General features: G+C 42.7%; 1 protein-coding gene across 1 annotated transcript in view; it reads left to right on the top strand.

Annotated features, from left to right (window-relative positions):
- Positions 1–1,812: 1,812 nt before the first annotated feature.
- The window catches only part of BACH2 (BTB domain and CNC homolog 2), a gene marked incomplete at both ends in the record, with an annotated part of 42,740 nt that continues 20,395 nt past the window's right edge, over positions 1,813–24,157 (top strand). Inside the window, one exon of the mRNA XM_079550242.1 lies at positions 1,813–2,055. Coding sequence (XP_079406368.1) covers positions 1,813–2,055 — 243 coding nt within the window. The remainder of the gene's footprint in view (positions 2,056–24,157) is intronic.

The raw sequence follows: 24,157 nt of genomic DNA on the forward strand, positions 1-24,157 counted from the left end.
TGTCAGTTCTTCTCGTTAGTGTCACTGTACGATGTAAAAAAAAAGAATGGATTTTCCTCTGGCTAAGAAATCCAACGTGTAGCATGAAACAACAAGATGTCTCCCTCCCGCAGCTGTGTGCAGGTAGATGAGCAGCTTTGCATCTCATCTCTGGGTGTGAAGTCAGTAAAAGGAAGGTGGATGTCGCATTGTTTGTTTTTCTGTTAATGCAGGCATTTCAGTGTACCCAGAAACGTAGGCTGAGTCAGCGTGTTGTAAATCTCCATTAGAGAGATGCTGTAAGCATTCCACTAAGAACTGTGATAATATGAGAGTTCCATAATGTTGGCAAAAATAACTCTTTGGAAAGAGGCATCGTAGCCAATGGCTTATAAATACTATAGAAGTGGGAAGATGGAGTTATCATTGAGAAGTTCAGGATATATTTACAAGCAGAACGCAGGTCCTGTTAAACCCATTTTTGTCTGGATTATCACTATCTTCTGAATGACACCTTAGGAAAACAGTATCCTGGTTTGAATGCAAGAGAAATAGTTTAAGATATTTTCTATCTGTCAACGTACCTGTCTATCATACTAGGAAAGGAAAATGCTGCAAAGATCCTCTTCAAAAAAAGTAGTGGAGGAGGGATTTTGCTTCCACTTTGCACAGTAGTCAAGTATTTGTGGCACAGCAGTGTTACACCAGAACATTCTCCTCTGTCACCCTCAGCTCTGAGTCATGCTGCTTGGAAGGCAGTTGTTGTTTGTGACAAGAAGAACAATTCCTTAAAATAGTTGAAGTTTGCACGTTTGCACTGCTTTCCTTTTGGCAGCAGGTAGACTGATACATACAAATAATCCTTTTTCCCATGTAAACCTTCAAACAAATGTTCAGTTTGTTTTCAGGTACCAAGTGTGCTTCAGCACAGCACGGGGTTTCCACTTGCTTAGTCAGAAAAGCTGAAGCAGGAAAGTAATGCAGACAGCATTCAGTCTGATGCTCAGTAGGAAGTTTTGGGTAGGAGAAAAATGAGTTCAATGTGTCCAAGTGTTGACGGGGTTCACGCAGTGCTGGGTGTCGAGGGAACCTGACCCCCCCAACACCACCGCAACCCGATGGCTGTGCTGAGAGGTGCTGACAGTGCGACATGCGTCAGAAACGACAGAGCAACAGGCAGGGAACTTCCTAACTCAGAGTCTGGTAGCGCATATTGTATGTCCTACAGACGTCGGGCTGCTGTCAGCACGGGGAGACTCAGCAGGAGGGAACGGCCCCAGCACCCACGTGCTGCCCAGCCACCCATAGTTGGAGCTCGGCAGAGCTCAGGGGATTTTCCTGTGTTTGTGGTCCTGGAATTCAGATAGTGCACTTTTCTGTAAATGACATTAAACCACAAGTGAATGTGTGAAAACCTGGAAATGGATTTCTTCTAAAGCAACCAAACGTCTTTCTCTCCCCCTTAAGGCTTAGAATATCTCTGCTTCTGAGTGAGAAATGAAGTCACTCCATCTGGAGGCTGGCTCCATCAGATACAGCCCACCTTGCCTTTCACTTGAGTGGGGGTCTTCAGTGGAACCACATGGCACTCTCAATCCTCTTGAGAGAAGGCTGGGGTTTTGAGGGTTTTTTCCCTCAGTGTCAAAATAACAGAAGCAAGGACAAACCCCCCTTTTTTCACTATTAGAAGACCCAGTAGTCATTCTCGCTATTTTTGCTAAAATCTTCTAAACTTTCCCATGTAATGTTGCTTCACCTACTAAATCGAGCGTTGCTTCTCACTACCTGTCTGTGTTTTGTTCTTCCTCTCCTGCGCTCCAGGGTGTGAACGGCATGTCTGTGGATGAGAAGACTGACTCCCCCATGTATGTGTATGAGTCAACAGTGCACTGTACCAATATTCTCCTCTGCTTAAATGACCAGCGCAAGCAGGATATTCTCTGCGACGTGACGCTCATCGTGGAGGGGAAGGAGTTCCGCGCCCACCGGGCTGTGCTGGCCGCCTGCAGCGAGTACTTCTTGCAGGCCTTGGTGGGGCAGACGGAAAATGACCTGGTTGTCAGCCTGCCAGAAGAGGTATGATATTTGTTGCTGCTGGTGTGGTTTTGGGGTTGGAATGGGTTGAGGATTGCTGGGAGCTGGAGGATGAACACGTTCTCACAGCCTTCTTCACTAGGGGAGAGCAAAACCTGCCAGCACTCCTCACATTTACAGCAGCAAAGCTTTAAAACGCTTCAGTATTTATCACTTCATTCAGCACATTATCAGTACCCGAATATTCTTCAGCTCTTCCAGACAGGAAATTTGAAAGGGGTCACTTGGCTGTTAGACAGCAGGTTATTGTTGAAAAGTCATTTGAACTGTCACATTGTTTGGAGTCTCATCGCTACCCACCCCTCTCCAGCAGTTCATATCCTTGTTCTCGTCTTTCCCCTTTCCTGTGTCCCATTCAGCCTTGCTTCCTTTCTCTTGTCTTCACAACTGCTTTGGGATTTAACTGTTTCAAGCCATGCTTTTTCTGCCAAGAAAGCACCAACACATTCTGTCAAAATGCAAGGCTTTTCTCATGCAGCATGGCTCACACAGCAGGAAGCCAAGGGACGTAGGAAATACATACCTCACTGGAAAGTTTACTTTATTTTACCACAAAATCTCACTGGCTGGCTTCCACCCCCACTGTAATTTCCTCACAGCTCTATGACTGCAATACTGCAGATACCATAGGGCATGCTGATGGCAGGGATGTGCAAGGGTTGTGGTCACCCCGTGCCTGCCTTGAGTCCCCACCTGTGCAGGTCACTCTGTGATGGTGACATCCCCAAGGCTCAGGAAGGCAGTTGCTCTGGAAGGAGCTCTTCTGGCCTACAGCATGAGGCAGAGGGGTTTTCAACATCATTTGCTTAACACCAATGAAGAAGTATGAGACCGTTTTAGGTGATGACGGGTCCTGAAGTGTCACACACCATTTTTCCCCTCTCTGATTTAGCTCTCTGGAGACCTCGGTGGTATTGTGATGTTGTTATGATGCAAGGTGGAGAGCACTGGAAGAAGTAGGTCACTGGGCATGACTTCACAAGTCCTGACACTGAGTATTACTCATGAAGAGATTTCAACCCAGACATTTTGCATAGGAGTTCACATATATCACAGGGGACATGCTAGGATGCACACAATGATTCGACACTGTCCACTAATAATTTCCAGTGGAAGAATCATGTCTCAGGCAGTGTTGCATAGCTTTTACCCTGCAAAGCAAAGTGGTGGAAGCAGAGAGGTTACAGTAGATGCCCAATGACTGACATGTGCAACAAGAGCATCAGAGCTCTTCTACAAAGCCTTGGTGAGACCTCTTGGATACCATGTATGATTTCTTAAATTGAGAACAATAACTGAAGAATATGAGAGTGATTGGTGTTAAGAAGGACCCCAGCTTAAATAAGGAGGAGGAGAAAAGGCTATGGCAAGTTCGTGCTACCAGAGTGATGGCTGCAAGGACGTACAGTTCCATGTAGGCATAGCGGGTGAAACAGCTAAAAGGGGGAAGTTTCTCTTTAATAGTAAAAGACTGTGTTGACAGTAGTGATGGTTGATTGGTTTATGATGGCTTTTAGTTAAACTAGGTTAGCAGATACTTAATCACAGCAGCAGTGAAGTGTTGAGCCACTAATGAGTGTGAGGAGTAGGGTGACAGAGGGACCGTGCTTGCTTACCTTCAAGACCAGAGGATGGGACTTAATAACACAGTCCTGGGTTTATATGACACTAAAGATCTGAAACACAAAAATTTATCTTTACATGTGTTTTATATTAGATGGTATATTAGAAAAAAGCATTCTTCCTTTGCAACCACAAATTATTTCTATTTAAATAAATCCCCTTTAGATAAATGGAGTATTGAGGTTTTATATTTTAGTATGTATCTCAAGATCGAAAAGCCTTAGTGAGTTAAGTTTACACTGTTTGCTGCTACAGCTCCAGTAAAGTCCCTGCTTTTGCATAAGCAGTCAAACCAGGTCATAAGGTTTTTTCCTTACTCTGAAGTTGTGCTCCACCTCAGCACATGCCACAGTCACTTGAAGAATCTTTACCTTTTCATAGCAGAAAGGAACATCCTTGGCCTATCAAAAGAGATATGCACAGTTACTAATTCGTAATTGCACATACATCTTCCACATGCACATGCATCACTAGTAGCTCCATGGAGTCTAATTTGCTCAGTGACTAACGTATTTGAGTAGTTGTGTGTGAGGTGGTCAGTTAAATAATTTCCTTTAATCCTTAGATGTTAGTCACTGAGGCTAACAAGAGCTGCCTGATGCAGATTGTAGCTTCTTGATAATTGCTTGGTTAAGGTGCACTCCTCTGCTTCTGCTGCTGCTCTTCAGGATGTATACCATGATAGTTTCCTGCGCTTAGATATGTGAAGTGTCTTCAGTAATGAAGCGTGTCAGAGCTGCTTACAAAAGGAGCTGCAGCACCAGGGTTTTTTTGGAAGCTGATAATGTGGAGTAAAGAACCATCTTGTATATACTGCATTAAAAGAAGTTAGCAGAGTCTTTTTCAATTCACAAGCTAATGGCTCTTCCCATTGCTATTGTTTTTAGTCCATGGTCTGCATAGCTCCAGAAACCCATGAATTATTTCTAAAGTTATATGTGAGAACTGACTTAATTGCTCACATAGAGAATTATGGCAGCAGTGGAAAAAATTCAGACAAAAGTCAAAGTTAGCGTCAAGCTTAGAAACAACTTTCATTGGCAAATGATTGTAATAGTAAATCAGAGATCACAAATTGTTTTTAAATATAGTCTTCACAGTTCAAAACTTTCCCAAAGGCGACAAAACTCCTAAATTATCTAAGATATTTTTAAGTCAGTCATGCAAGAATTGTGTTTTAAATTCTGTTGTGGTCTGAAAACTGCTAAAGTACACAGTTATGGAGAATGACCATTATTATTTATCAAAGGCTTGATGTTGAAGCTGGGTAAGGCTTTATATATAAAGCTTTTGCAGTCATGTTATGTTGGCATGAGGAAACTTAACATGAAACAAAAGAACTTCTTTTTCATTATTCAGAGCAGTAAATCTGCCTCTGAAGACTGGATTGCAGAGGGTTTCTTTTTTACTTTATAGCATATTGGGGTCTTTTTTGTTAATCTGGCATCCAGTCCTTGTTAACTGTTGTCTAGCTAAACAGCGAACAGATGTTTTGTACATTATTTCTTGTTTATATCCAATTACAGTAAGTGCAGGCTTTATGATGTGCTCATCATTTCAGTAGTGACACATTCTGCACATGCAATATGTCTGTGCAGCCTAGTTGAGCTTACTGGATTTCAAACCAGTGTAAAACCTTGTTTTGGACATTTCATGTCACTTCAAGCATGACTTAATGTGCCTTAGTTAAAACCTTTTCCTAATCAACTTATTTAAACTGAGTCAGTATGGAGCTAATTTTGCACTGATTGAAGAGTTTCCATAAACCCTTTCAAGCCGACACCAGTAATTCAATTTCATGCTACACCTCTTTTTAAAGCAGCATATTTCAGTGTCTAGATAAGTGCTTGGAAAAACAGCCACGAAATAGCAAGTGCTCAAATGTGGTTGTAGCATGTGAAGTGACAGGACTCAGAGCCGAGACCGAGGGCTGAAGTGTGTCAGCTGCAGCTCTGTACAGCTCATAAAAAAGGACCCCAATACTCTTAACTTCTACACTTTCCTCTTCATTTGCAGTTTTGGTAAACAACTACAATCTCATGTTCTTTTCACCCTGGGTATTTTATAGCAGTTTTGCTGTTTTCATCTAGCAGCTGCTGTTAAATGCATCCAAAAATTAATATTTTCCAGGACTCAAGTTTGAAGCTGTAAAGTTACTCATTTAATCCATACCCCTAACTGTTGTTTTGTTTTATTTAATCACAAAAGCTGGTCTTCCTTCCTTTAACAAGGCACTTAATTAAGCTTTTAATTCATGATAAGAAGTTAAATGGCACTTATGAGGCATTTTTAATGGTTTCCACTTCCCATCCAGATTACAAAAAAAGGTGTGATAGAGAGGCAGACACGGCTGTCAGCCAAGGGTATTGTAGGTCATGCCAATATTAGCTGGCAGCAGGCCATTATCCAATTAACATTGCTTCATCGCTGCAAGTAATAGCTCTTGAGTAGATGATTGAGTCATTCATGCTGTAGTGGTACTCTACTTTCCTTGAGAAAGAGCCAGTACTCTGCAGAATAGGCTTTTTATTTGCTATTATTACCTGCCCGGCTTTTCTGTTAAAAGTGCACAGGGAGCAGGTCTGGCTGGGCAGGCTGAGAGCTGGGGGCTGGCCAGAATAGCACCGTCTGCACAGATATCGTGTACACCTTGCTTTCTGAAAACAGACTTCCCTTCAATGAGGAAAACATTGGAACAGCAGCAACAAACCTCCTCTGTTGTTTGTGATTCCTACATCTTGGAAATGAAATTCCCAAACCCGCGTGGGTTTTCGTGGCTTTGAGATGTACACATAAATAAAACCTTCATCAGGTAATTCCAGGTCATTCTTCTCTGTAGGAAGGGATGTGTGATGTGCTTGGGGAGCACTTTTGTTGACCTGCACTGCTCTTCCTTACAATTAATGGAGCAGTGTTCAAAGTAGAGGTCTGCTGGCATACACTGTGTGCTGAATTGCTCTGCGTTTTCATTACTTTTCTACTTACTTAAGGCTGCTGTGAAATCTGCTGTTTCCCTGTGAGGTCCAGCCCTGTGAAATCTGTCATCTGGTCCTTCAGCTGAGACAGGCTGGCTCCCTCACATAGTTAATCAGAAGAAGAAGAAAGGCAGGATGGGAGATAGATTTAGGCTCAAGGCTGGCAAAAGCTGATCGTGTTGGAAGGCTAAGGCATGCGGCACCCTGGGTGGGATGGAGCCAGGCAGCTAGCATTAGAATTACTCGGCTCTGATGGGGGAGAAATCCTGGCAGCTGTTAACCATCCATGCCAGCCCACCAGCCTGAGGAAAAAACACTGGGAATTAGCCAACAGAAGATGATCGGGTTCAGGGAAAAATCAAAGACAGAGTGCAAGAGGTCAGCTATTACATACTCCCACCGGCTGACAGAGACTACTATTCTTTTTTTCACCCTAGAAAAAACCAGTGTTCTCTTACTTCATCTCTTTCCTCTCCTTATGCCTCATGTGTATGTAAGAATACAGTGTCTGTAAGAAATGAAATGACTGAGCTATGAGTGCTCTGCGCAGGAGTGTAGAGCTGATGAATGTGGGAATGGGGAGCAGGGGGGTAAGAAGCAACTGCTTGCTGCATGCCTGTTTCCTAGCTAGAAGGCTGATGTTAAACAGCAGGGAACAACAGAAGACCCTTTTTCTTTGGGACCCTATTAATACGATGGCTCCTTCAAAAGTAATGCCTCCTGTTTTATTAGGTTGACCCATGATGTCAGAGGTGTATGTTGTTGGTGGTATGGCAGTAGAGGTGGAACTTTGCCCAATAGCTCTTAACCAGTATTCCATTACATTTTGTTGCTTTGTGACAGATGGCAGCAGAGGGGCAGTCTGACAAAATGGCATCTGTAAGAAGCAAAGAGGTAGAACTGAATTCCTCCATGTGGAGAAAATGGCACCACTCAACATTCATTAATGCTTACTAAATGTTTATGGAGAGCAAACAGTGAATGTAAACACAGTGAGGCAGCGGATGTTGCATTTCAGCAATGGCTATCAATGCAAAAGACAAGTCTCATTCTAGATGGTCATGAACAGCTGTCACACACAAAATGAAGAGTGTCTCAATCAACTTATCCATGCAAATCAGCTAATGGCGATGATTACACTGAAAAATAGTGTTTTGTAGTGTAGAATTTGCTCTATCAAATAGTTATTGTGTTCTTTGTTGTCATTTCCATGGAAAGAAATAGGAAGCACTACTTTCAGAGCATCTTACATAATAGGAATAGCTATGGTTAGTTCTCAGCGTTAATGTGGTTTTCTCTTTCCATGGCTGTATCAGCCAGCAGTATTCCTCACAGATCACAGCACTGGCCTGAGTGACTTCTGCTATGGCTCAGGAGTCATCAGTGACCTGAAATCCTTCTGCTGCCACCTTTACCCAAAGGCTTTCTGCAGGGTAGCCTCAAGAGGTTGTGGCCGTCAGGCTTCAGACCCATTTGTCTTTCATCTTCCCCTCAGCAGCGCCACTCCAGTGAGTCCGTATGGATGGAAGCTGTCTCTTCAGTTTCCTAAGCTCCTCTGAGGGAATGTGGTGTGTTTGCTGCTGATTCATAGTGCTAACACTTACGACACAGAGTGGCTGGAGGCCATGGGTCGATACTGAGGATAAAAATGAGCATTCCAGTACTTTTTGAAGTCTTCAGTGGTAATGATACTAATTAGGAGAAACCACAAGACAGAAATGTTTTGTGTGTGTTGCCCGTATAGCACAATACAAGATAGAAATAGTGTATTTTGTTTCTAGCAGTTGAGCAATAAAACAGAAATGAGACCATCACTGTGTGACAAGAAATGCTATCCATTTCTTGCTGCAAAGGCTTCCAGCCCTGCAGTGCAGGGATGAAACAAGCCACCTCCTTGTCATTCTGTGTGGTGTAATTCCCATTGTTTTCTGATGGGAGGTGACTCCCTGTTGATCCTTTCCAGTGGAGAAAAGTCAAATACAATAGCAACAAAATCCATGCATACGTGCATGTAAAGGGGAGAAAATCTTGCAGTAACTCCTTTCTCTCCCTTTGGTGGTAGCTGTACTATCAATTTATTGATTCAAGTAAGCATATAAAAATATACTGTAAAAGGGGATATTGAGGTTAGTGCAAAGAAGGAAATTCTCTGCTGCAATAAGTGAGCCCCATTTTATTGCCTTCGTTATACCTGTGCCTGTTGCTGAGGGTGAGCCCTGCCTGATTGGCTGGCTGTGCTTGTCCTCACTATTGCAAAGGAGTTTGTAGTGTGGAAACTGTCTTGCTTAAAATTTGAAAACATAGTTTAAAATGTAAAAGACATCTTAAAAAGTAGAGGCAGACCATGCTAAGGGCACAAGCAGAAGCGGTAAGTACGTATGGTGGATTAAATATTAACAAGTTGGGGGGGGGGGGGGCGTTTGCTGTATTTAAGTGTGTATTTGGTATAATTGAAGCCGAGGTGGCTTAGCTATGGTTATGAGTTATTCCTTGGTGCTGGTAGCACTCTGGCTCTGTAGTCTGAAAGACATCCTGCTTTTCTCCCCTCTCTTCTTTCGAGTCTCATACCTTTTCCTTTTCTCTCTCTAAAATAAAGTTTTGAATTTCTTTTGCATTGGAAAAATAAGTAGCTGCTCTTTTAAGAGTCCAGAAATACCAAGCATCTGGCATTTGAACAGACAGATAGAGCCCAGATAAGTCATCGCTCAGCTTCACTACGTCTGACGCCAGAACCTGTAGGGTACTTCCTGATCCCAGTACCAAGTTTTGCTTCGTTAGTGTTCCCAAGACCCAAAGACGATAAGGCTTTATCTCTGTACAGCACTTTCTGACAAGAATTCCCCAGCGAGTAATGTTATATTGGCTGTTTTTCTCAACTACCAGTGAAACTGATCACATTATGGGGTGGAATATGGCATCTGTTCAAATGATGCACTGCAGCAGTCAACAAACATGAAGAGTAGGAAGTATAGTTCAATTCAGAGATGAAATACAGGTTTTAGGTGAGCAGAAAGCAGTTGAACCCTACTAGGATTTGAAAATGAGACACTCATTGTGAATTTTATAGGCAGGCTATTGGTGTTTTTTATTGGAATAAGTAGTCATACTTGCTGTTACATGTGTGATGCAAGCTCTGAAAAGAGAAAAGGCTGGTTTATTCCAGTTCAGATCTTTTGTGCAGCACTGAATTTTCATCTGTACCACTTTATGGGATGCTGCCAGCAAACAGCTCCAAGTCCCAGCTCAGTCTAACACTACTAAAATCTGTATCCTTGGGCACTTTATTTACTGTATGGAAGTAAACAAATACTTCAGATATACTTGGTCAAACTACATCTCCTTCTAGCCCAGGCTTGGATTGTTTTAAAGATGAGATTTAATTTGTCCGAAAGCTTGAGATGAGGCTTGAGTGGTTGTTTTAAGACTTAAATAAAAAGAGAGTATCAGGTCTATCTATAGGAAGCATGTTTTAATTCACTGGAGGAAGCTATCATGAGAGCCATTGGCAGCTGTTTTGAAACCAGATTAAATTCAACAGAAAATTCAGCATATGTTTTTAGAAACAAACAGCTTAGTGATGTGTATGACTCCACATTATTTCCTAACAATAAGGCAAATTGCCTTTGAGGGACATGTTTTACGTACTTTGAAGTTTGACACTCAGTGCAGATGTAGTCAGGCAGAATTTAAGGTCCTAAGATAACACAGACCAGCGCAGCATGTAAACCTCCCTGTTCTTTACTTTTTAAATCTGACCATAAAAGAGTGCTTAAGTGTAGTCGTCTGTTTCCTGCAGATAGAAATTTTCTCTTTTCTAATTTTCTTTTTTGTATTTCTGGATTTATTTATTTTTTTCTTAAAGCTTGCATCATGCATCTTTAGGTCACTGAAGAGCCAGTGATGGAGGCTTTAGAAGACATGGTGGAGAAGAGAAGGTTAATTCATAATTAAAATGGCACCGGGAGTTTCCTGCTGTGACCCAGAGACTGCCACCAGCCTGGGACCCACAGTAATAATAGCCATGGCTGGTCTTAGGAAAGCAGAGAACTGCAGTATATGCACTTACAGTCAAACCGTTAAGTAAACAAGGTGTCACCTAGCAGCTGGAATTGAAAGGTATCAGCTCTAAAGTTAAATAATGGTAAGATAAAACATTTAGCAGAAAATCTTTGAGGCTTCTTGTGGACAAAAAAAAAATACTGTCATCACCTCTCCATAAGTGCTGTGGTGGAAGTTGATGCATTTCATATAAGAATTACAGCACAGGTCCATGCACCAGGTCAGCGATGATCAAATCACCTTGTGTGAACTACTTGGATATGTTTACCTCTCTCTAAGCTCTTGGATTCGTATTATCTCACATGACAGTGAACAGGCTGACCCACAACTGCTGCCCGTCTGAGAGCAGCCAAGGTATCCAAATCCAGACTTCCCAGGTTATCCTTCCCTGTTTTCTTGCCTCTGTATCTTTTAAGCATGCAGGAGGCATTGAGGAGATTTTCTGACTGGAAGGCTGGCTGCAGCATTTCTCAAGAATGGGGTAGAATGGATCTGCTGCTTGTCTATCTGAGTGGTCCTTGGGGACAGGTGGGCTCAGTCCCATTAGGTGAAAACAGTGATTCCTTGGCACCCTCCAAAAAAAGGCATCTTTGTTTTGGTGTTGAGGCAACTACATCAGAGCAACTCAATCTACTGAAAGGCATCCTTGCCTATAATAAGCAGTTTGGAACCAGATGATCCTTAATGTCCCTTTCAAGCCCAGCTGTTCTCTGATTCTGATTCTGTATTTGAGTATGTATTTTTGTTTGGTAAGACACTTGGTCCACATTATGTCCTGCAGCAGCTGCTCACTCTTCCAGAATAAGACTGAAGGCTGTGCTCTTCATTTTGAGAGCACTCCATTTCCTTTGTGTGGCAGCACAACTAAATGCCAAGCACCACACCTTGCAAACCCCAGCTCTAGGTATAAGATTCTTGAAGCTATCATCTTATGTGAGTCCCTGGAAAGCTTTTCTTCTCCTCATCTGCATTTGGGATGCGTTGTTAGCTGGAACCAGAAAGTAAGTAAGCAAAATGAAAGTGTATAGACTTGCTTAAGAGACTACAGAGGACTTTGGCAGATGTGATCCAGGACTGATTCAACAGCAGCTTTGTATTCTCTGTGCTTCCTTTGGTTCCCACGGTGTCGAATGTACTTGCTAAAGCCAATGCTGAGGTGGGTTCATTGGGGTAGTAAAATAGAAAAAAGAGACCATCCAAGTAAATGAATTGACCCAGAAATGGGCTTCAACAGTGCTAGTGGTTTAAAAGAATGTGGGCATCCGGTGTATCATGCATCAAACACTTTACTCTACTTGTATATTTACTTGCTTTTGAATTGCGATAGGACCAAAATCCCTGCTTTATGTAAGTACCTCTCAGTTTTTGTTCCCAGAATGGGTGGGAATGCAATGCTAGTGTTTCAAGGTAAAAAGACTAATTTAAAGAAAAAATTGTCCATGCAAACTTTTTCTGTATAGTTCTCAGTTTCAACAAAAACTGCACTTGATGAAGTGTTCTGTGATTTGTGTCAGACTGTCAGCTAACAGGCTGAGGCCATGCTTTTGGCTGTATAAAGCTCTTGCCCGTGCTTTTGGGAAATGTGGTTTTTTTTCCTTTGAAAACCAGACGTGTGGTCCTCTGTTTCAAGGGCCTGCAGCTAATAAGAAACAAGTCTTAAACAACTCTAAAAGCAAAATATCTTTCCATCTCTGACCACACAGCTGTAATACAACGTGCCTAGACACCTCTCTCTCCATATACACAGGCAGCCTTCAGAGAAAATTTCCCTGTCAGGAGATTCTTGGTCAAGTGAAAACAGAATAAGCTCAAGTTATTTCCTGTTTCTTTCAAAAGACAGGGTTGGAGCCAGTAACCTTTCAAGACAGGAAAAAGCAGAGTGAGGACTAATTCTGACAACTTCCCTTCTGCTTTCCACAGAGAGCTAGTGCTCACTTCTACTTCCAGTAGGGGAAACCAGGCTTAAGGTAGATGTGTCTCTGCTGTCATTCCATCTGCCTGTTGAATTGAACAATTTTGTAGCTTAACAACTTCTTTTAGCTTATTTGATTGCAAATTTCCATGTTCCCTTATGTATGCTATATGGCATATTTTTTTTCTGGACATGAAGGAGTTTCTCTTTTTCTTGAACATTGTATCTTTCAGGAGACTGTGCACATCAAATCAAGGCTGTGTTTTAAATGCCTGAATTAATTTGTCAAATCCAAATCACAAAAATTGAATATTTCTTGTCTATCCTTTGCTGCAATCTGCTCTTGTTATTTTTGCCCGCTTTATGTAAGCAGTCAATGGGGACAAATATTGTCTATAGCATTGGCCAAAGAAGTGAAGAATAAAGGAGGCATCCATAATATGTGTGGGGATTGGGGCATTTTCACATTTATGAAGAAATCATAGTGTTCAGAAAGCAGAAAGAGTAGTTTTCAGTAGTGGCAGAAACGTTTAAATCAGTAACTCCTATTCTTCTTTCCCCACCTTCAGTGTCGCTGTTGCAGATGGAAAACAAAGGACAAAAATAAGAGCTACCTTTTGCTTGGTTTATTTTGCTTTCTTTTCAAATATGAACCTCATCCTTTTCATATAGGAATTATTTAATGAGCATTTCAACTGGAAACCTGTTTCTACCTTACAGGCAGGTAAATTTTTTGAAGATGAGTATTTGATTGTGTTTTGATCTCTATCTTTGACTGATACAGAGCCATGGTGACCCTAGTAGAAGCCACTAGGATCGCTATTCCTCTGGACCTCCTTCATGCAGGTCTGTAGAGCAGACCAGTGCTGCACACTGTCAGCTAATCAGAACGTTTCCAGTCATTCTCAGCCTTCAGGATCCAGACTATTTGTATCATTGCCCTTGGAACCCTGGCTTTGTTCTCAGATAGTTTTACTCTGAATTATTTGGTGATCATTCTGTTAGTGTCTTTTTCTAACTGTTCCCCTTAAGGTAAGCTTACACCATTGTTGTCTTCAGAAAATTTTTGGGCTGGCTTGCTTTTGTACCTGTGCCATTTTTTGATACCTGGCCGAACATCCTGTTGCGACCCCAGTTGCAACTAAAAGAACAGAAAGTAGTTTTAAGGTCTGGAGACACATAAAACCTGTTCATGTGGATAAAACCCTGTCACATCTCCCCAGAGATCTGCTGAAGAACAGTTCGGAGTGGGATTCTGCATGGTGCAGGGAGCAAGACTGGGGTTTGGACTCGATGATCTCTGGAGGTCCCTTCCAACCCCTACAATCCTGTGATTCTGTGATTCTGTGATTCTGTGAAGATGTCCCCATGCCCAGATCTGCTGGGATTCATGTCCTGCTGCCACTGAACACAGGGTTTCCATGTGCATGGGAAGGGCTTGAAGTCTACTCACACTTCAGGAAAAAAGCAACTTTATGGCAAGCTGGAATTTCATCACCTCTGTATGTGCGTAGAGCTGGCACTGAGATAGCCTTGCTCAATACCATCAGATGCATCTCGTTCTATTCTGGGAAAGATGAGAGCAGTGCTGGAAATTACGTGGCTCCAAAAGGTATTAGCTTTACTTCTTTTACCCCCTGAGAGTTAGTCCTCTCCTTAGGGTTGTATGATAGCTTCAACCAAGGAAGAAAGAAAAGTCACTGTTTTACGAACCAGGCAGCAATAAGAAATGCTGTGTCTGTATTTGTTATTTGGTGTCTGATTTGGTGGCTGATTGGTTCTCTGTGCTTCCCCGGTGATCTGATTTGCACGTTTTTTTTTAAAGGTCCTTGAAAAGCCTTCATAGCAAATGTAGTAACCTTGGCAAGGTCTTGTGTTGCGCCATGCCCTGCCTAGCATTCCTGTCGTTCTTCCCATTTCCTACCCCTTACAACACAGCTGTGGCTTTGGACAGCAAGTGCATTTTATATTTCCTAAACAAATTATGTAAAAGTTGTTGTTATTTGTAAGGGGTTTTTACCACATGCTGTCGATTTGCTCCGTGGTGAGGGGGATTTTTGCTTTGTGAGACTGTAGGCTGTTTTGTGGATCTATTTTATTTCCTCTTTCGCCTGCCTTTCACAGAATCACTGCATGGTTGAGGAAGGAAGGGACCTGTAGAGGTCATCTGGTGCCACCCCCTTCTCAAGCAGGGCCACCCAGAACAGGTTGCTCAGGACCATGTCTTTTCTACTGCAACTCTAACTTGAATCTAACATAACCATACGTTTAGACAGAGACAGCATGTTTCTGTCCATGCCTTTTCCCTAGTGGCTTTAAGCTGCTGGCTGCAACACTGCAAACAAATCCAGAACTGGACTGGCTAGGAGTTACCCCTAGCTCTCTGCATGTTAGCTCTCCAGGCTTTATTTTACCTACCCTATTAGAGATTGTGGAGTCACAGCCTATGTCTAATTGTTATGCATGAATGGGAAATATTCCTGTACTTATTTGCATTCATTAGCTGTTGGTAGTTCCTCTGTTGAGGTCTCCAGCCTTGTTTTTACACTGCTTTTGGCAGTGTTTCTTCACTCAGTGTGTGAATTTTTATGATCTGTTGCATGTTATTCATGCAATTTCCTGCCCTGTAATGGTATCAGTTTTCCAGACACAGAGGAATACGAACTAAAACCCAGGAGCCTGCATTAGCATAAAATGTCCCAGTTCTGTCAGTTTGATTAATTTGTCTCTTTGTCTCCACTCTATATGATAAGTGCTATTAATGGTTGCAACACTTCATATGTCAAAGTCTTTCTTCCTAATGACTTGAAAATGTGGTTTATTTCCCTCTTTTTTGTATTATTTTTCTCATTTAGCATTCCACTCAAGTATAGATTTATGCCATGCTCTTTCATTATCTTACTGGTTGCAGCACTGGAGTGATTACATATGGTGTAGGGTATGAGCAAAGATGCGATCCCAGGGGCAGCAGCTGCTGATGCAAGCTGAAAATAGATCCAGCGTATGCTCAGCACTTTTCCCAGAGGTCTTTTATTTATTAGTAACAGTCTTGGTACAGGACAACTTGGACCCTCATTTAGCAAGATGACTTTTTGCCTTTCAAGAACATGCAATGACTTTGCTCTATTTACTGACTGCTGTGTAATTTTTTTTTTCACTGCCTCCTATCGAAGTAGTGACTTAACCTAACATAAATTGTAATATAATCCTGATTTATAATGAAGTCAAGAAACGACAGGCTCCATTTGAAGTAATGGAACTTGACAGATCTAAGGTTTAAATTAAATAATCCTATTTGTAAGACAGCATTTGTACACGGTACACTGATTTAAAATGAACTTCAGTTCTTCTTCAGCAATTCCTTCACTATTTTCTGTGTTTTCCCTTCCACTGGGGCTTCTTGCAGAGCAGAATTCATTTGTATATTTGTCCTTGTAAACGTGTGTGGAACAGTACATCATTTTCTTTCTCTCAACAAAGAAGCTCTCATGAGTTGTTTCACAGAAGAACTTTTTAATTAAAGAGGAAAAATTAATGTAGGTGACTTATTCGGGTCAAGCCACATCTAACCTGTTTAGGCATCCAGAAGAGGCCAACTGCTGCGAAGGATGAGAGGGAGGACGCTGCAGGGGAAATCAGGAGGAATGCTGCAGCATGGCTCTTCCCCACCTAGGAGCAGAGGTTCATCCTAGCCATAATGTTTATGGTGGGACAGATCACCCCCACCCAAGTCTCCTTCCCCCGCAGCTGACAGACAAGGACAGGCGAGGCTGCCGCAAGCTTCTTCCCGCCCCAGCGCTCCATCTCACTTGCTCTGTCATGGCAGTGTAGTGATGGGGATAGCGAGAGCCCTGGGCTATGCAGTGCCTGCCTACATCTCTGTGCAAGGAGTGGGAGTATGGTGATGTGCTGAAGGTGGGGTTGGGGGAACAAAAGGCTTATAGACACGTAGCAGAGACCAGGCAGGGAACATGAGATGCTGGACAGAGTGTGAAAAAGACACATAAAAAGGGGCTGTGACACATAAAAAGGCAAGCTGCAGTGCTTTTCTGACTTAGATTAAGGGAAATCCCCTTTCCTTTGCTCTCTCTTGACATTGCAGTATTGTCTTCCTCTCCAATTGTAATTTTGCTGCCATCCCTGTCTTTAACTTATGATATTTTCTCCTCGTCAGCTGGGTCATGGCCCCTCTCCAGGAGCCTGATGCACACTCATCCTGGGCCAAGTTTGTGCTCTCAGGTGGAGAGCCTGATAGTGTGGCTCATGCTAACCACATCTCGCTCCTTTTACCCCAAATCATAAGCTTCCCTTCCAGCCTTGATGGAGAATGTGCTCATTTTGCATCTGTTGTGTGCAGACCTTTCCTCAAAATGATGAGGTTGGTTCTGCACCCCAGCAGAAGCCTGTCTGGAGGGGTTCAGTGCCAGCCTTCACCATTATCCCTCCCTACTGATGGTCAGATACAGTGTGGTGACCTAATATGAAACAGCTAAGCAAAACAGGGACTTTGCTTGATGATTTTATAGGAAGGTGTCTTTGATTGGGATTGGAGACTGATGGTTCCACAGGGTTGGGTGAGGAGGAAGGCTTCTCCTGAACCAGGAAAGCATCCTTGTGAACACAAGATTTCCAAATCAAAGCTACAGCATGACTACCCCACAGTAAGCAGCTTCAGCACCTCAGACCTTTTTTCTCTTAATCATAATAATCTCCACTAATGAACAGATGATGACACCCTAAATCAACTGTAGCAAGAAACAAATATGTGAAGGCTGCCTCTGCCTGCTGAGAAGGGTAGTGCTAAGAGGACACAGACCAGGGGCTTCCCTTTCTTCTCTGCAGTCACTCTCCTGTTCCCCAAGACATTAAGACACTCTTTCTCCATGGTTGCAGGGAAATAATAACTTCTGTTAATTAAAAACCTAACCCAAGCTCCCCATTGCTGTCAGTGAAGGCTGGAGTTTGGGAGTATCACTGGGTGCTTAAGGAGAAACAAGCACTCAAAGCAAAATCAGGATGGGTCGGAGGATGGTTCCAGCAGGAAATGCCATGGCCTTCACCTGGGCTGTTGTTCCCTGCATAGGCAGAAAAAGCAATGAGGCCTGACAGTAAAGGTTTGTAGGAAGGTTATAGTGTTTCTGCCCACATAGAAAGGAAGATTTCTTCTCAGCGACTCCACTGCTGGTGGCTTTGACCCGCCTCAGGTCATGTTGCTACTGGTGTAGTTTTCTGCTCTCTTAGAGTTAATAGGGCTGCGTGCTGCAGAACTGAAGGCAGAGTACAATTCTACAGACATAGAGCTTCAGCCTGTGCTGACTGCTAATTCAAAGTGTCTTTATAAAAACAAAATAAAACAGAAAGAACCAATTCCAGGCTGATTTAGTATGCAAATAAACTGTTTTTCATTACTCACAGCACTCATAAATGTGCACTGGTGACTGAGATGGCAGAATAACACTTCACTGTTCATTATTTTATCAGACAGTGATAATTGTAGTTAATATTTTCTTAGTAGTGTCTCTAAGAGTTTATTTATACTGTTAATAATCTGAGCAGCTGTAATGATGCTGGCTGCCAGAACTGTAGCCTTTTAGAATCACTCTAGTGTGATAATAATAAGACGGTAATAGAAATACAAGACGAAAATGATCTTTTCAGAGCAGATGGGACTAATTCACTCCCTTTCACACACCTTAGCCTTCTCTTGCCTCTTTCTCACAGTGTCCAGAGTGGGTGTATGCAGGCATATATCACCACACACACGCACAAAGAGCTTTAAAGTTCCTGACCCCCCCCTCCCAGAACAGGGAAGCTACAGATCAAGGTGGAAATGTCATCTTTTTTTCCACATGGAGAACGCTTCTGAGGGTCTTAGGACAGGTGATGTTGCCTGTCCAAATCCCAGAAATTTAAAGGCTGGAGGGAGGAGCAGAAGGAAAATTGGAACAAATACAGCATTTGGCAGTTTTTGTTTTAAAAATGCAATGCCTGGAGGAAGCCGAGATATTTACATGGGGCTTCAGCTTGCCTGTTGATAATTGTGTAATTATGCCAGAATAGTAAAGCGCTTGACGTTCCATTCCTCCCACAGCCCTGAAAAGCCTCTCTGGCTTTGAAGTACTGGGGGAGTTGCTGGGCTCTGCTCCCTGCTCTCCTGGCACAAGGAAGTTTTCTGTGTTGTGCTGAGCTGGCACATGGTCATGGGAAGTGCTGGAAGCTGCATTGTCCGCAGCAGCTCACGACTCTTGCCAGCCCTGGAGAATCATGGCAGAGCATCTGTGAACTGCAGTGCTGTGATCCGGCCCCGTCTCCTGAGCCTGCTGCTGCCTCAGCTCCTTTGTCTCGTGTCTCCATTCCCTTCCCTGTAGTGCAACCTGGTGCTTTTCCAAGCAATACATAGGACAGCCTGTTTCTTCCTCTCCTATATTGGCAAAGTGTAACAGTAGGGTTTGTGGGGAAATTCCTTGCTGTGAAGTATTTCTTATTTTTGTAGAATAATTACAGCACGTTTAGTATACTGTATTAATGTGTATGTGGTTTATTCACTTAGATACATTCTGCCAGGCTTGGGAGAGAGGAGTATTTGTGTCATTTGCCAGTCTTTCTAGTTTTTTTATATTGTCATATTTGCTTAATGTATTAATTGCAGCTTCAGAAACTCTGAACCACTCCTCCAAACACCCTCTGAATTAGCAGATTTCTACGTTTGAACTCATTTTCTTCCTATTTTGATATTTGCTACTTGCAGGCTTCTAGAGTTTCTTTTTTTATTCCAGAAGTTCTCAAACTCCCTTTTGTTTTCCCTTTTCCTCCCCAGTTTGGCTCATGATATGAACCTAAACAGATCTTTCACAGACTTCTCTCTCACAATTTATATTCGGTGAAAACTTTCCCACTCCTTCCTTCGCCTTCCTCACTGCTCAACACTTTCTCTATTTTTTCTTCTTTTTTAATCTGGGGGTCAGTTTAGTTTTTCTTTCGCAAAAATATGGTACTGATTTTAATTTTAAATCGCAGCTCCACTTTACTTCTGATTATGCTCTTGGGTTAAAATCTGTTCCATTTCTTCCCCGCTGGTTTCAGCATGGGTGGCATGTGCATCCATGGGGAAAAGGCAGCGCTTCTGCTGAGCAGCTCACTTGTGCCTTCTTTCATTACTGCTTTCCGTGTCTTTTAAGGTACAAGCTCCACTGAAAAAATGACTGTACTGCAAACTGCCAGATATCACAGCTGCAATCTCCCTTTGCTTTGTTTTCCAGTTCATGCCCCAGTGTTTAAACTGCTAATCAGTACCACTGATTCGTACGTGTTCTTTGTTGATTCCGGCATGTCATCGCTGAGTTAGTCCTTTGGAGAAAAGTTGGTTGAAACACTTTTAATGTTCTTTCTAACACCTCCATGTGGTGTGTGGACATAGCAGCCTAGAGATTCACCTCCAGGCTCTCTCACCTATTTCTGCCTGCAGGTGCTCCCCTGGCTGTACTTGCTGAGTTTTCTATGTTCTCCTACTACACCCTAGGCAGCCTCTAGCATCAACAGCATGCACCAAGCTATCTAATTACTTGCAAAAAAACTTGTCTCCTTCCAGTGTTGTTCATTAAGGTGAAATCAGGCTGTTTTCTCCAGTGGTACTTCCGTTGTCATTCCTTCAGCTTGTCTTACTGCATTACAGGCACTATTCTATTCAGTGTGTGACTGTAATATGAGTTACAGAGTTACACTGTGGCTTGGTGTGGGCAAACATCCCTGTACACCATGTGGACAAAGTGACCCCAAACCACTGAGCTGGATGTGCCAGGGGCCATCTGATATCACAGAATCACAGAATTGTAGGGGTTGGAAGGGACCTCCAGAGATCATCAAGTCCAACCCCCCAAATATCCATCATATGATGGATGATATTGCTGGATGTTGTGTTGAGGGACATGGTTTAGTGGGAGCTATTGGGAATAGGTGAACGGTTGGACAGGATGATCTTTTAGGTCTTTTCCAACCTTGGTGATTCTATGATTCTATGATTCAGGCAGTGCTTCCCTTCCATGGGCAAGCAACACATCTTCCAGTCCTGTAATGTTTTCTTTTTGCAGCTGTATTCACATACACATTTTGCACTGATGCCTCCTGTTTCCTGAGCGGTACTGTGTCAAGAACAAAACATTTGTGCATATGCTTGGTGATTTCTACCTTATCTCTCAATAAGCACTGTATTCAACAAAGTGGAATCTGGGAATACTGAAGCTTGTGGCAAATTCAACAAATTATTTTTCCATGAATACTTCTCTGGGTGGGAAGGATGTTAAATATCCCCAAGGATACCGTCAGGATTTTCAAAAGCAAAATCTTTATTCTCATTTGAAACTAATCTCATTTTTGAAAGGTCAAGATAATTTTAGTTGGATTTCAGTAACTAGATGAAATAAAAGTTGAAGTCTGAAGTTGAAATAAGCGTCACAGTTGAAACAGAAATTGCTCTATTTTGATTTTCACTGCTTTCCATTTTTTTTTTCCATCTTATTTCTAAACCATCTTCTGATTCCATCTCCCTTTTTGGTTCACCTGACAGTTCTTGGTTCCATGCTCAAGAACCAAGGATTTTGAGAACACTTTGAAGCTGGCACCATTATCGCAGTGAATTTGATTTGGAAAAACCTGTGTGTATGGCTGCCTTAGCTTCCACCCTCCGTCTCAAAGTCATGTGTAGGCAAATGCTGACATAACCAATAATGTGAGCATCGATCCCCTTGCTGCTTACGCCATCCTTGCAGCAGGCAATCAATTCTGAAACACTTGCCACTCTGTCAGCACTGACGCACTTCTCGCAGAGTGACTGTCACAGTTTACAGTCATTGGTTTCTGCCCTCGGGGTGAGTCTGCAATGGGTGACCTCTACTTCCTCCCCAACTCGTGTTGCACTGCCTCACCTACCACCAGGGATCACTGCAATACTCTGCAGGCACCAAGTAGCCATGAGAGTGGAAGGGTGGCTACTGCGTCTTCCAGGTGACAGAAGCAAGGTCAGGCAGTATGGATTACTCCAGCATGGCACTGAAGGGTGTGTTAGAGCCAGAGTCCTAAGTCCCTGATACTTGGACTTGTGCTGTAGATTATGCTTCTAGAGTACAAAAGGGAACATGAACACTGTTGGTGTGAAATAAACGTGGAGAACTCCATTCTGACAGAGGTTTGCACTGTGACTACTTGGTCCAGTGATCCCAGGTCCTTGAGCGAGCGCAGTCTTATGGGTGCTGACAGCAGACATGACATCCCAAGGCTGTCCAGGAGACTCCTCATTCACAGGAGACCATTAATCCAGATAGCCATCTCCACTCAGCCTCCCTGTCACACCTTTATTTTCCCTGCAGTTTCAGGAGGTGAGGGTGAGACACAGAGATAAATACCTCCCAGACTTCAAGTTGCCCTTCTGCCCAAATCTACACACGCTACTTGATTCAGTAAAGTGGAAAACATGGGCCAGCAGGATATATGCTTCATTTTAAAAGTGGTTTTTAAGTGGAAACAACAGCCTCTCTTCATCAGCCTTCTCCACCAGCAACTTTTAAGTTCCTCTCCTGTTTAAGAGCCCAGATGCTACAAATGCCTGCATCTGGTGCTTCTCACCCAAGCTGACTTTCAAATAGTGTTGACTCATTTTAGGAGCTTCGCAGCTTTGTGAGCATATAGGGAAAATGCCTCTGGGAGCTGCTGGTGAGAGCACATTTAAACACTGGTAAGCTGAAGAGGGGAAAAATGCATTGGCATTTCCTACGCCGTGCCACTGGCCTGGGAAAGTGCTCTGCTCTCTGTGATCTTTGTCTGACTTTTTCCTGCTTCTCGTGCATTCCCGCTCTATGTAAAGGGATCACCATTTCCAAACAATTTCTAACTGTGTACAGGATCACTGTGTGCATATAAAGAGACAAATCAGGTTGGATATTAGGAAAATATTCTTCTCAGAATGGGTGGTGAGGCAGTGGCACAGGCTGCCCAGGGAGGTGGTAGAGTCACCATACCTGGAGGTGTTCAAGAACCGTGTGGATGTGACACTGAGGGACGTAGTTAGTGGACACAGTGATGATGGGTTGATGGTTGGATTAGGTGATCTTAGAGGTCTTTTTCAACCTTAATAATTCTGTAATTCTGTGAAATTAGGACACGTAGCACTGTGTATTTCACACACATGACTCACCTGTTTGAACCTAGTAATGTGTTTACATCCTTCAGATAGTTTTCCAAAACCGAATAACCTTAAGCTAGGAAAAACAGGCTCTGCCAGGCTTCACCATCCCTGGTAAAAATAACAAAGTAAATAACCAGGAAGTCTCTTAACTCTTAATGGAATAACAGCTCGGTGACTGATTTTAGTTATCAGATTACACTCTGAAAATAACTTATGCACTATACTTGCAATTGGCTGCAAAAGAAAAAAGAATATAGCGTGTGCTAATTTTAGCAAATAAGATTAGAGTTAATGTTTAATCCCCGAGACCTTCTTCAGGCTGTGGAACAAAAAATAGCAGCAGTTAACTGTCACTAATCTTATCTCCTATTTCTAGCATGTGTTTGATTATATAAGTTGGAGTGTTAGGAACATGCTGGCCGAGTGAGGCAGTTCGTAGTTTGTTTTCTGCATCCTTGGGCTTATCAGTGAAACTCGAGGGCTGGGATGGATTTAAGCAGTCTACACAGATGCCTTTGGACTGCACAAGCAGGGATAAACTGTTAACAAAATGGGTACCACAATAGGGCCACTGCACAGCAGTGTGTAACTAGTGGATTTATTTCTGCTTCCACAATAAATGGTCACATTTCTCACATGTTTCTACCCAATTGTTTCAAATTAATATTCAATTTGGGATTTGATATTCAACATGTGAGGTTTGATTCAATTTTTGTTTCTTCCTTCCCTACAAAATGGCTTAGTAATTAAATCGATGTCTGGAGATTCAAGATGTGAGTTTTCTAACTGTTCTTAGGTGCCTGATGATGAATTTAACCTGAAAATCACAGTACTAAAAATATAATCCATAATCCTACAAGTAGCTTGCATGCTTCACAGAACACCCATCAGTATTCCTATTGATTTCAACAAGACGACTCAAATGCACAAAGATAATCATCTGCATGTGAGCTGCTCAGTCGGGACTTCTGCGTTTTCAGCGCATCCGAAGGTCTGACCATCTAATTCACCACGATGTGGTGGGATTTAGCAGCTAACATGCTGCAGAACTTCCTGTAACCTGAGGGGTAGGGAGAAAGAGTTCTTTGAGGTTGCCCCACATACTCTTTGTTTTAAAATAAACTATTTTACATACATTTGCTGTTGAATTTTGATGCTGTTTTCTAGAAGGTTGGCGATGTGCCCTCACTAACACAGAAACCAGGGCCAGAAAAGCCATACCAAATTGTCAAAGCCCACCTCACCAGAAAAAGGCTGTGCTTTGTTAGCTTTTATTTGCTTTTACTCAGACATACAGTGTCCATCCTCTTTCCTGGAAAGTGTTCCAAGATCTCACTG

Source organism: Tetrao urogallus, assembly GCF_951394365.1.
Source record: "Tetrao urogallus genome assembly, chromosome: 2".
NCBI classification, from domain to species: Eukaryota; Metazoa; Chordata; class Aves; order Galliformes; family Phasianidae; genus Tetrao; species Tetrao urogallus.